The sequence below is a fragment of the Trachurus trachurus genome (assembly GCF_905171665.1).
Source record: "Trachurus trachurus genome assembly, chromosome: 5".
Lineage (NCBI taxonomy): Eukaryota > Metazoa > Chordata > Actinopteri > Carangiformes > Carangidae > Trachurus > Trachurus trachurus.
The window spans coordinates 11,975,049-11,986,488 of NC_139896.1; the positions used below are offsets into that span (position 1 = coordinate 11,975,049).

The 11,440-nt window shown below is 40.9% G+C and overlaps 2 protein-coding genes across 3 annotated transcripts; one reads left to right on the forward strand and one right to left on the reverse strand.

Annotated features, from left to right (window-relative positions):
* Window positions 1-980: 980 nt before the first annotated feature.
* Window positions 981-7,820, forward strand: LOC310985640 (cadherin-like protein 26; the record flags this gene model as incomplete). The annotated part of the gene is made up of 14 exons (XM_083971259.1): window positions 981-1,001; window positions 1,510-1,629; window positions 1,894-2,043; window positions 3,177-3,318; window positions 3,435-3,598; window positions 4,140-4,271; window positions 4,652-4,834; window positions 5,040-5,350; window positions 5,439-5,581; window positions 5,686-5,913; window positions 6,020-6,241; window positions 6,325-6,443; window positions 7,077-7,160; window positions 7,614-7,820. The coding sequence occupies 14 exons, from the start codon at window positions 981-983 to the stop codon at window positions 7,818-7,820; spliced, it is 2,226 nt and encodes a 741-aa protein (XP_083827385.1).
* Window positions 7,821-8,088: 268 nt separating this feature from the next.
* On the reverse strand, window positions 8,089-10,637 carry LOC310986261 (protein LSM14 homolog B-like). Of its 2 annotated transcripts, XM_083972107.1 has the most exons (8): window positions 10,249-10,637; window positions 9,972-10,135; window positions 9,770-9,899; window positions 9,494-9,685; window positions 9,304-9,381; window positions 8,923-9,063; window positions 8,702-8,828; window positions 8,089-8,606 (listed from the first exon to the last, which is right to left on the reverse strand). In XM_083972107.1, exons 1-8 carry the CDS (start codon window positions 10,373-10,375, stop codon window positions 8,450-8,452), a joined length of 1,116 nt encoding a protein of 371 aa, XP_083828233.1. In that variant the 5' UTR covers window positions 10,376-10,637; the 3' UTR covers window positions 8,089-8,449. The 2 variants fall into 2 exon arrangements, with proteins under 2 accessions (XP_083828233.1, XP_083828232.1); XM_083972106.1 differs by having other exon boundaries at window positions 9,494-9,899.
* Window positions 10,638-11,440: the final 803 nt, after the last annotated feature.

The window sequence follows — 11,440 nt, forward strand, 5'->3', positions numbered from 1 at the left end:
TATATTTATCGAAAATGGGCCCATTAACAAGTATGGGTAGCGTAGATTCATCCACATTAACGTGAGACTTTTTTATAACCAAATAGAAACTCCTCGTTGTCCCTTTAAATGTGCTTGTTTTGAAAGCGACCCTGTCCTGGCAATGCAAAGTCTCAGTTTTCAAGCTCGAAAACAAGAGTTTTCTTGTGTTTCAAGCTGCCACGTTGCGTATGATAAAGCGCATACTTCCTATCAAGATTAAAATATGCTTCCAAGGAAGGCCAGAGGCTCTGCCAAAACAAGGCAGGGCAGCCGCATGCAGAAAAAAACAAACAAAACACACCATGGTTACGATACAATAGGATAAACTTTATTGTCCCATTCAGGGAAATTTATCTCTGTAGCTGCGCCATAAATGCCTTGATGGCCACAATGACAAAAAATGACACACCTCAGCCATACTAACCCAGCAAACACAAGACATAACAGCATTGCACGTATATCCCATAACATAGCATACACCTCATAAATTCACCATAGTAAGAGCACTATAAGAATTATTGCACAAACTCAAGCAGTATTGTTAAGAAATTTGATGGAAGTTGGGTTAAAAGAATTCTTAAAACGGCTGAGTTTACAGCGAGGGACTCTGATTGAAATCGCAGGCAACAAAGGTAAGACAATGGAAAGACCAAATCTACAGGTGGGATAAGTGCTGTTGAAAGTGTGAGGATCATGTTACAATTACTGCAAAATGACTCAAACCAAGCATGTTCAGTTCTTAAGAAAACCCCATAAGCAAACATGACATGCATGAAGGCCATGAGCATACCTGAGTGCGAGCACACACCTTCAGGCGCGCATGGCCGTAACATATCATTACAGTATTCCTGTGAGAGGGTGTGTGAAACAGGAGGGGGCTGGGTCTTGTCTTTCTGTGCTCAAATATCACAGACGCCAGCTCTCGATCACTCTAAACTGGAATCTACAGGGTGAGCATCATGCTCTGCTACTTCCTCTTGGTAGGTGACAACAAATAACCTTTCTCTAGCTAGAATTGCTTTAATACATTTACCCATTTATTTACTTAAACTTCATAGATATTTGTTCATTTCTGGCAAAATCTAGTGTTAGTGTCAGTTTGTTTGTGTCTTTTTCTCTATTTACAGAATGAAGTATGATACAGTAAATGAGCTCATTCGATTGAAACGTTTTGGGTTTTATTATAAGCAAACTATTTTCTATATATTTTTTCCATTTAATATTGTTTTAATATTTAATATTTTTTAATTTAATAATAATTGTGTATGATCAGAGCAATGCTGAGGAGGGTCTGGTGTTGCGGTTTCTGTAATATTCCCTGTGTGTGTGTGTGTAAACTTCCCAGAAAACTGGTTTATCCACTATGAGGACAATAAGTCATGTTGATCTCCAACTGTGTCCCGCTGATGTATCACAAGACCCCGCCTCCTGTTTTAAACAAATACCCCTGCTTTGCATACTATGAACTTTTCTACGGCCGTCTTTCAGGTTTGTGTGTCAAGTGCAGCAGGCTCAGGGCTACTGAGTCGGCACAAAAGGAATTGGATCATCGACTCCTTCACAATTGAGGAGGGGAATCCAGGACCTTTCCCATATGAGCTGGGCAAGGTTAGAAAACCACAAAGTAACAAATTCTGGTCAAATTTTATTTCAACAAGTCACTAGTTTGACAAGGAAACTAAAAGATTAAAATTTAAAAACCTGTGGGTTATAATCAATCTGAGACAACCCTTCCCCCCCCATTTTTATCTATCCACAATGAATTTTATTTTGACACCTGGAATATTTTTCTTCTTTAACCATTGAAATTTACAAATGATGAGTCTAAGCCTGCTTCATACTGACTGTGAAGGATCTGATGTTGTGTCGTAGATCACACTTGACCGGGCACATCGAATATATTTTGATCTCTATGGGGAAGGAGTGGATGAGGATCCAAAGAACATAATCTCTATTGATAAAGAGTCTGGCATTCTGTCTATCAACGGGCCTGTGGACTATGAGGAGACGAAGGTTCTGAATGTAAGATTACACATAACCGCCGTGAGGTCATTTTTAACCTCTCTCGCTTCTTAAAATGCATGCATGTAACTCTGTTTGTGTAAAAAACCCTAAGTCTCCCAGTCGATGACTTTTCCTAAAAGTGCGTTCTACATCATCTTATGTGTTTTGACGATTCTAGCATAAAAGAGAGTGAAAAAAAGTAAAACTAAATGAACATTCTTTAGCCCAGAATTGCCATCACAATGATTGTAAACTCAATTGGGTACATTTTTTTATAGACACACTATTTAAAAAATAAACCAACCAAGAGCTTTTTATCTTAGTTTCCTTTTTTTCTTTTTCAAGACAAGTAGTTTTTTCTCATGCCTTTTTGTTGACGGTTTCGGCGTTTTCTTCCTCCTTAATCAGAACTGTCACCGTGAAGGTATGAGAAAAAACTACTTGTCTTGAAAAAGAAAAAAAGGAAACTAATTATTCATACATACATACATTCATACATACAGACATAATGAACTTTCACAGTATAGCTTTCTATCTTGGTTGCCTATCAGCGTCTATTGTTATTTTTTGTAAAGTGTGTGTGTGTGTGTGTAAGTGTGTGTGTGTGTATGTGTGTGTGCATAAATGTGAGGCATTACTATGAAGTGTTTTGAGCTGTGTTTCTGGCTGGCTATATAATATATAGCTATATAAATGCAGTCCATTTACCATTTTTGCATTTCAATGAATGGAGGTCAAAATGACCTCCTGGCGGTTGCAAGTCTACACATTGATGAGGCGAAAACAGTCTGTCAGTGGTGGTATGGACTGAGCTTACACAATTAATACAATGGAAATGATTTTTTTTTATGTCTGTAGCTCCGTCACATTGAAAATGAGGGAGCTTGATGCATCATGCGTGAAAGCATGATGCAAAGACATTATGTGTAGAATATAGTTGCTTTTGCCATCAGGTGTTAAAAAACATGGAAATATAAAACTGAAAATGTTAGAAATGCTGCGAGCAGAGGCTATGATTAGAGTGCATGTAAAATGCAAACCCAGTGGAGCTGTAGTATATTTTAATCTTAGTTTTTCCCCATTTCACACCACTATTAGTGCTATTTTCTTTATTTGGTGACTAACATTGAGTCATATCTTTCGATTCACAGCTGAAATTTGAAGCCAAAAAGACAGATGCATCAACTGACACTAGATTAGGCCTTGAGATTAACATACTGGACATCAACGACAACCCACCGCTCTTTGATAGAGATTTGTATGAAGTTACCATCGATGAGAGAACCACACAAGGTAAAGACTATAGCATTTTTTCTTGTTTACTTGTGTACTTTACTTTTTTACTTTACTGTTTTTCTTCTCTTTGTAACATGCACCTATTTCTTCCTCTCTTTTACATTTCCCAAAAGGCTTCAGTATTGTGACTGTGCTGGCCTATGACCTTGACAAGCCAGGGTCACCAAACTCCACTTTCAACTATAAGATAAAATCAGTGTCTCCAGACCATCCAGACACCGAATTCACCATAAATAAGTTTGGAGCAATTTCATTTAAAGGATGTCTGGATCATGAGGTAAGAGTTTCCGTTTTAACCATGTTGTTACATGTGCGGTACAACTTGAATTGTAAACAGCAATTTCAGGTCTGCTCTGACATTAGCACTAACAATAACACATCACATAATCATAGGTTACATATCACACGTTATTAATAAAAGAATGTCGGCTACAGTATATCTTATAGCGAAACACAGTTAAACCGCTTGTAAAAGAACAAACCAACAAAACGATAAAATGCCATGTGTAAACCGCAGGGTGAGTCACAAGCATAAAAACAGACGCCGAAAAACTACAGCATCTGTTATTATCTTTGTGACTCTTGGATTTGCATACAGTAACAACACAGTTAATTGTTTTGGTTTTGACAAAAAAAGGTGTGTACCATTGTTAATAAAACAATGCTAAGAAAACAACAGACCTTGCGCAAAGTTATCCAACTGCTTTGCACTGAAATGGACTACTATCAAGTCATATCATATGACTGGTTCAGTGACTGTAGTTAGAGATCACATAATCTGATATTATCTAATAATCTGTCAACTGATTATGTTGAAGGTGGCTGAAATGTACACAATTCTGGTGGAGGCCATAGACGACGGGGACGTAGTCAAGCTGTCCAGTTCCACCACTGTCATCGTTCATGTGCAGGATGGGAACAACCACCTCCCAGTAATCACCGGTCAAACGGTAGGCATGGACATGTTAACCTCCCAACCCACCGCCATCCCAGGCAAGGGCACAGGATGGATGACCTGACATGACGTTGTATTTCAGTTGTTCAGATGCTTGTTCAAACTGTGCATACAGTATTATTAGACATCACATGTTGTCAATCAAACAATAAACTAAAAATGCAGGTCAGTTAAAACATAAATGCTTCTCATTATGCTTTTTTATTGAATGCTTTTTTTTTTTCAAAAATTCCGGTCTTTGGTTTCATTTTTATTCTAGATTTTCTACATCACGCCGGTGTTTATCCAGGAATTTCATGTGAATAATAGATAACTCATATTAGCTCAATGAATCACTATACCACAGTAAAATGAGCTCTGACTAATCCCCCACAGGGCCCTGGCAAAGTGAAAGAGGACGAGGAGGGGTTGTCTCCTCTGCGGATGCATGTGACTGACAAAGACAGCGCACACAGCCCGGCGTGGAGAGCCGTATACAGCATAGAGGGTGACGAGGGCGGTAACTTTAAGATTGAAACAGATCCAGATACCAATGATGGAATCCTGACAGTCGTTAAAGTGAGTGTTGTTTGGCTGCATACTTGACATTTCAGTGACACCCACCTCTTGTCTGACATGTAATGTTTTAGGCTATTAGATGCATCTGCCCTACTTGAAGGTCATGTTTTTAAAAATGCTTCAATGGAATTTTGGATTTTTTTTTTTTGCATGATACACAAATCATGTATTTAAATTTAAACACAGCTGCTATGTGTAATTTCAGGCTTTAGACTATGAGGAGGAAGCACAGAGGGAACTGTCCATCTCTGTGGAAAACGAGGTCCCATATTTCTCCTGCAAAGTGAAGGAGAAGACACCAGGATCAGACCTCTGGAAAATTGACACCAGCACAAAGGATGACGAAGCCACTCACACCGCTACGAAAGTGATCATCACAGTGGAGGATGTCAACGACCCCCCAGGCTTCATCGTGACAGTAAAAGAGGCGATGCTGGAGGAGAACGCGCCCAACGGAACCTGGGTGGAGAAAGTGATCGCGGTGGATCCGGACACCAGTCATCAACAAGATTTTGTGTATGTGGCAAGTTTATTTGGACATTTTTGAACTTTTTTTTTAAAAATCTGGAGTCATCTCCTGAGTGACCTCTTTCTCTGTCAACAGGTACAAGATAGGAGATGACCCTGCTGGCTGGTTCACCGTGGACCCCAAGACAGGCGATATCACAACCATCAGACCCCCGGACAGAGAATCTTCTCATGTTGTAAACGGTGTCTACACCATCTTAGTGCATGCAGTGGATAACGGTAAAGCTCCAAGGGGTTCGATATAGGCACATGCCGATTATTTCGTCGTTTATGATGGAGGAATGTTTCACTTAATACATCCTTCCTCTGCAAATCTCGAACAGGAAGTCCACCTCAAACAGGCACAGCTACAGTGAACATCCACGTGACTGACCAGAATGACAATTTACCTCAGCTGACAGTGTACGAGTTGGATGTGTGTTTGTCTGACAGCCCCACCACCACCACCAACATCACAGCCTTTGACCCGGATGGAACTCCCTTCGGAGGGCCTTTCACATTTGAACTGCTGGGAGACGTCAAAGGAAAATGGAAACTGGATCCATCGTATGGTAGGGAGATCATCTTTGTACCTAAATATCACAGGAAAAGTTTAATTTAAAAAAGAGAAAGAAAAAAGCAAAAACAGCCATTTAATTTTGTGATTGTTTCTCACAGGTTACTCAGCAGGCCTGGTGAGGGAGTCCGGTACATTTGCTGGAACACACACAATTGACTTGAAGATCTCCGACATGCAGGGGGAGTCTGGCACTTACAACCTCAGTGTATTCGTGTGTGACTGCTCTATAAACCCCAACTGCAGAATCCGCCCACCGCCCACTATAAGTCTTTCCCCTGGCGGTATAGCTCTTGTGTTTGTCGCATTGATCTTACTCCTGGGTAAGAAACAGCTTTTGTTATAGTATAACTGCATGTTACAGTTCTGACAACTCAAAGCTTTGTCATCTCAATCCCCCCGACAGGCCTGCTGTTGATGGCCATCTTCTTGTCCTGCAAAGAAGAATTCACCGCTTTACAGACAGACGCATTTGGAGAATCGCTCCTCACAACAAACACAGAGGAACCAGGAACGGACTGCAAGGTCACTGCTTAAAAACCTCTACAAAGAAACACACCAGTGACGCAATTTCATACAAATACTTACACTTCCATTTTGTTTTTAGGTGCCTAACAGTATCCTGGGAGGGTCAACAGAAAAGAAGCACTCTAACGGCCAATCTATGCACCAGATCCGCGCAACGGACCAGAAAACTGTTGCAGCCTTTTCAAATAATAATATGGTATTTGTAAAGAAAATTGTATTCACTGGTTAAACTGCAAATATCAAAGTGGATCTGTGCAACATTTTTCAGTTTTTGGCATGTTGGTCTCTTGACAACTTTTCTCACACGTAGTTTTCTCACACTGTAAAAACAACAGACTGCTGTAAGGCATATGTGAATTTATGGTGCCTTCCAGGCAACCCTCTTGTTTTTCTGACCCATGAACTTGTAGTTCGATCTGGTAGAAGTTCACGGGTAGGGTTTGACTGCAGTGCATTTTCACAGACCTGTGAAACAGGTTGGAAAAACACGAGTTTCGGGTTACCTGAAACAACGTCAAAGTCGTTACTTTAAGTTGTGACTTATGGGTTCAAAAGCCTGCCTGGAACGCAGCATTTCTGTACTATAATTAAGCTGTCTATCTCAGTTGCTCCTGTCATTCTTTCAACTAGGGCATGGAACAAAACTTCACAACTCAGAAGTCGGGTTACAGAAGTGAAAACCAGTACCATCAGTACTCCAGCAACTTTAACCAAGTAAATATGCATCAATGAAAACAAATAATAGTCACAACAAGTGTGTGCAAATACTTACTTGACCTTTTCTTCAACATCAGTCGACCAGGAATTCTTTCATGAGCAGCTACCACCACACCCAGCAGGTGAGTGGCATGTGTTTGGTTTGTGATTAATGTTTCTTTTTTGGCAACTGATAAAGAGACTTGATCTGAATGTGACATCTTTGTTGTTTTTGACTATTTCAGAGCATGAGCTCAGTGAATCTCCAGAACAAAGGGAGCTACAGCTATACATCAGATGCGACTCTTCTCTCTCTGCTAAACTGGGTTGGTGGTGTAAATACAGTTTTCAGTTTACAGGCACTGCTGTGACTTGTCTTCTCGTAAACACATGTGGGAGCCTGTCACAGTAAAAAAAAAAAAAAAAAGGCACTGTGTTTAGTTTGACGTCGATATTTTCTGTCGTCTGCAGAGACTCGCTTCCCTCCGGGGGACAGAGGACGAGCAGCTGGACTATGAGCCTCACCTGTATGCAGAGGAGGGGGACTCGGACTGCATCTCAGAACTGGACTCCATCATCATTACTGATGAGGATTCACTCGAGAAAACACTCAAGGACTTGGACTCTAAATTCATGCAACTGGCTTATATTTGCATGCCACCACATACTGAAGACTGAACTCTTGTTCTTTAGCCAGCCTGCTATTTTGTGTTTGGTGAGCAGGGAAACTAACGCAAAAACTGCCTGACGGGGTTTAAGGTGCAATATATTGAATCGTTACTCTTCTCAGGGAATTTTTACAGAAGTATTGGGGAAAGCCGGTGTGTTAATCACATTATTTATTTGCAACTGTTACACATTGTCTCCAGTTTTCATTTTACAAATAGGAAAAAAAAAAAAGTACAGCTGTCTTTCCATTCAACTTTAAGACAGTCCCAGACAAATTTGCAGTTACATTTGTACAGTCGAGACATATTTGATTACATTTCAGACAGTTGGCAAAAGAAAAAAAAAAAAAATGCATGCTTGCCGGCCGGCCTGTACAAATGACAATTTCCACATTGCATGCTTCCAAACTACCAATGAATACGTTTGCTTTTAGTGCACAGCTGCTGATTAAAATAAATTGCTCTCCCATTTCATATCAATCCATTTGGGATAATGGAGAAAAAAAATGCTTCAAGTGCTTCAAAAAGTGGGAAAATAGGGAGGTACCTTGTTTTTTAAATTAGTAGAAAACTACAATATCTATTATTTACAGAAATCAAAAAGACAAAAGAAGAAGAATAAGAAAGAAAAAAAAGACTTCACACCCTCCCACTACCAACTTTTGGGAGGGGTCGCTGCTCGGCAGTGCTCTGCCCTCTTTGCCCTCGGCCTCTGAATCCTCTGCCTCTCAGGAAACGACCGGGCACTCCAAATGTTTCCATGTTCAACTTTTTCTCCTCTGCCCATGTGGTTCTCCTGAGGATGCCAAGAATAAGGAATAAATCAAAAAGCAGAGTATGGCAAACTCCTCAGATGAGACAAAAACTAATGGGAAAGGTAAGGATAGTCACCTGGGCTTTAGATCAGATGAGATGTTGTCAAAAAAGCATTTGGTTTTGTCATAGTACTTATCACCAAGAGTTTCCTCCTCCTCCAGACTCTGACTGTCTGGGGCTTCTGCAGAATCCACATTTTCAACTACAGGGAAAAAAGGGGGTACATACAAGAGCTTTTAAAACGTGATTTATATCATTTCCACTGATAGCTACTCTAAAGAATAATCTGAACATACCTACAACCCCCTTGGTGAGATCATCTTTAAACTGAGCGTTTGCAGTTTCAAAGTCAAAATCTGACTCAAACTCCAAAGTTGTAGCCTTTGAGTTTTTTGCGAGAAGTTGTCCTCTGCTTCGGTTCCTGGATCTGCGACTGCCTGGACACGACCACCAGAGAAAGAGAAGTTCAGTTCAGAAGCTCAGTCAGATACTTGTCGATCTGATCTACAATATACTCTTCAGTCCTTTTTTGGGGGGGGAAACAGACTACATTCCCACTGCACTTCTGTCTTACACATAAAGAAACATATGGATTCAAAGAAACAGGGAAAAAAAGAATGTTTTTTTGTTGCAAATAGCTTGTATTGTGTTTTATATATTTTTTTTTATTTTGATACCTTGTTTTTGCCTTTGCTTCTGGTTCTCAGTACTCTGGCTTTGAATTTTAGCTGCAGTAGGCTGAGATGTTGGCCGATCTAAAGATGGATACATTTGATGTTAGAGCTGCTGCTTCTTTAAGTTGAATTACAAGGCGGTGTAAGAAATTAAAGTTGCTGGATGTTAAATGCCATTGTTTGGTCTGCTTACTGGTGGGCACATTCTCCTTGAGTCGCTGCGAACCATCCCGGCCAGAGCGCTGGGTTGGGCGGACGGGCTGTCTGCTCTGCAGCTGGGCTGCTGCTTTTCCCCTTTTCTGGGCACCAGCAGCTAATGGCATGGTCTGGACCGCCTGCTCAACCATGGGGGCTCTTCTGGCTGGGATGCCATGAAGTCCTGGTACTGAGGGCAAATGGAACAGACATGGTGAAGCTGGATAATATACTATAATTTCTGTCTGATGTGTCCAACATTCACTGACTGTACCTAGACCCAGTGCTGCATTGTACTGCTGGTTGAGCAGAGAACTAGCTGCCAGCTGGTTGTAGGTGGGCATCATGTCCCTGTACGGACTCCACCGTTGGTGATATGCAGCAGCAGAACCACCAAGAGACGACTAAAATAAAGCAGGTTTGAGAGTGACTTTTTGTACACACACCTAAAATACAAATCCCTTTGAATAACATACCTGCACAATTGCAGGGTCACGAGGCAGCCCATGGTGAGGTTTTGGTGGTTCTGACACAGTGATATCTTTGATGTCACTTCCTCTGAAAATTATGTATTCATAAATTTCATCTTTTGGAGGCACTGGTCTGTCTGTGCGTCGGTCCTCTGTCCCGTAGGATTTAACTGTTGGGGAGATACATTGAAAAGTGAGGTTAGTTTAACCCTCAGCTTCTTTAATTCACACTAGCGCAGGAGAATTAGACACGGAGAAAGACAAACGCGTCTCACCAACCTACCTTTGGCTAAAGCAACCGTCGACCTGTCCGTGTCGACAGAGGACAATATTCCCTCATAACGAATCTGTGCCTTTGAAATTAAACTTATTTTGCTGCCGATATACGGGGTCCCAGCTCCTCCACTCATGGCTGCAGTAGAAAGTCTTCAAACGAAGCGGCCGCTAAATGAATCACTGACAATTAAACCGCAGCAAACACGACGCCTCAACTTATAAGCAATGTGCGCAATCAGCCAACACCTGCGCGCTTTGGCAGATTGGCCTCGACTCTTCCTTGTGGCTCGTGGGTCACCTGCGGTAGGAGCACGCGGAGGTGTCCTGTGGGTGTAGGTTAGCTGTTCTACTAACTAGTGGATGATGGTGGTGTGCTGCTGGGGTGCATTAGCCTACAACCTCTAAGCATCAACTAATATGTTGCTTGATTGTTTTGACTTGTTGTTTTAGTGTGTAGTGTAATTACATTCATGTGCAATAATCAATGAGACATGTAAAGATTTAGGCTATAGCCCAGCTTATTCTTAACAGAATTTAAGGACCATAGACAACAGCCCTTTTCAGATAATTGGTTAGTTCTCAGTTTTCATATACAGCAGTTAATTGAAGTCATTTCCTACTTATGACCTACAACTTCTGTTTGTAAGACATTGTTGAGATGAAAACAAACAAAGCTTAAATAAAACTCTTAACAACCAACACATCTGCTTTATTAAAACAACAACATCAGGAGGTTGTACCTACACTATTGCCACAATTTAGGCCTAGATTAAAGGATAACAGGTTGGTCAAGAAAGAAAAGGAAAAAGGTCAAGTGGCTTCATATGACAGAAGAGCACTAATCTCCTGACTCAAACTCATCTGAGTATTTTAGGATCAACTAAGGTGAAAACAAGACAAACAAGTAGGCTACGGTATAAGGAACATGGCGACAGAGTAGTAAGAGCACTAATCTCCTGACTCAAACTCATCTGAGTATTTTAGGATCAACTAAGGTGAAAACAAGACAAACAAGTAGGCTACGGTATAAGGAACATGCCGACAGAGTAGTTATAATCATACGGCCCGCTGAGTGTGAATGCCTTGGGATAACGTCTGTTATTTGATGCCATGGGGAAAAGGTGAACTTAAGCCAACTTGCATGATGTTGAGAAACGACATTTGATTTCCATATAAAGAACATCACCACTGAATGAGTA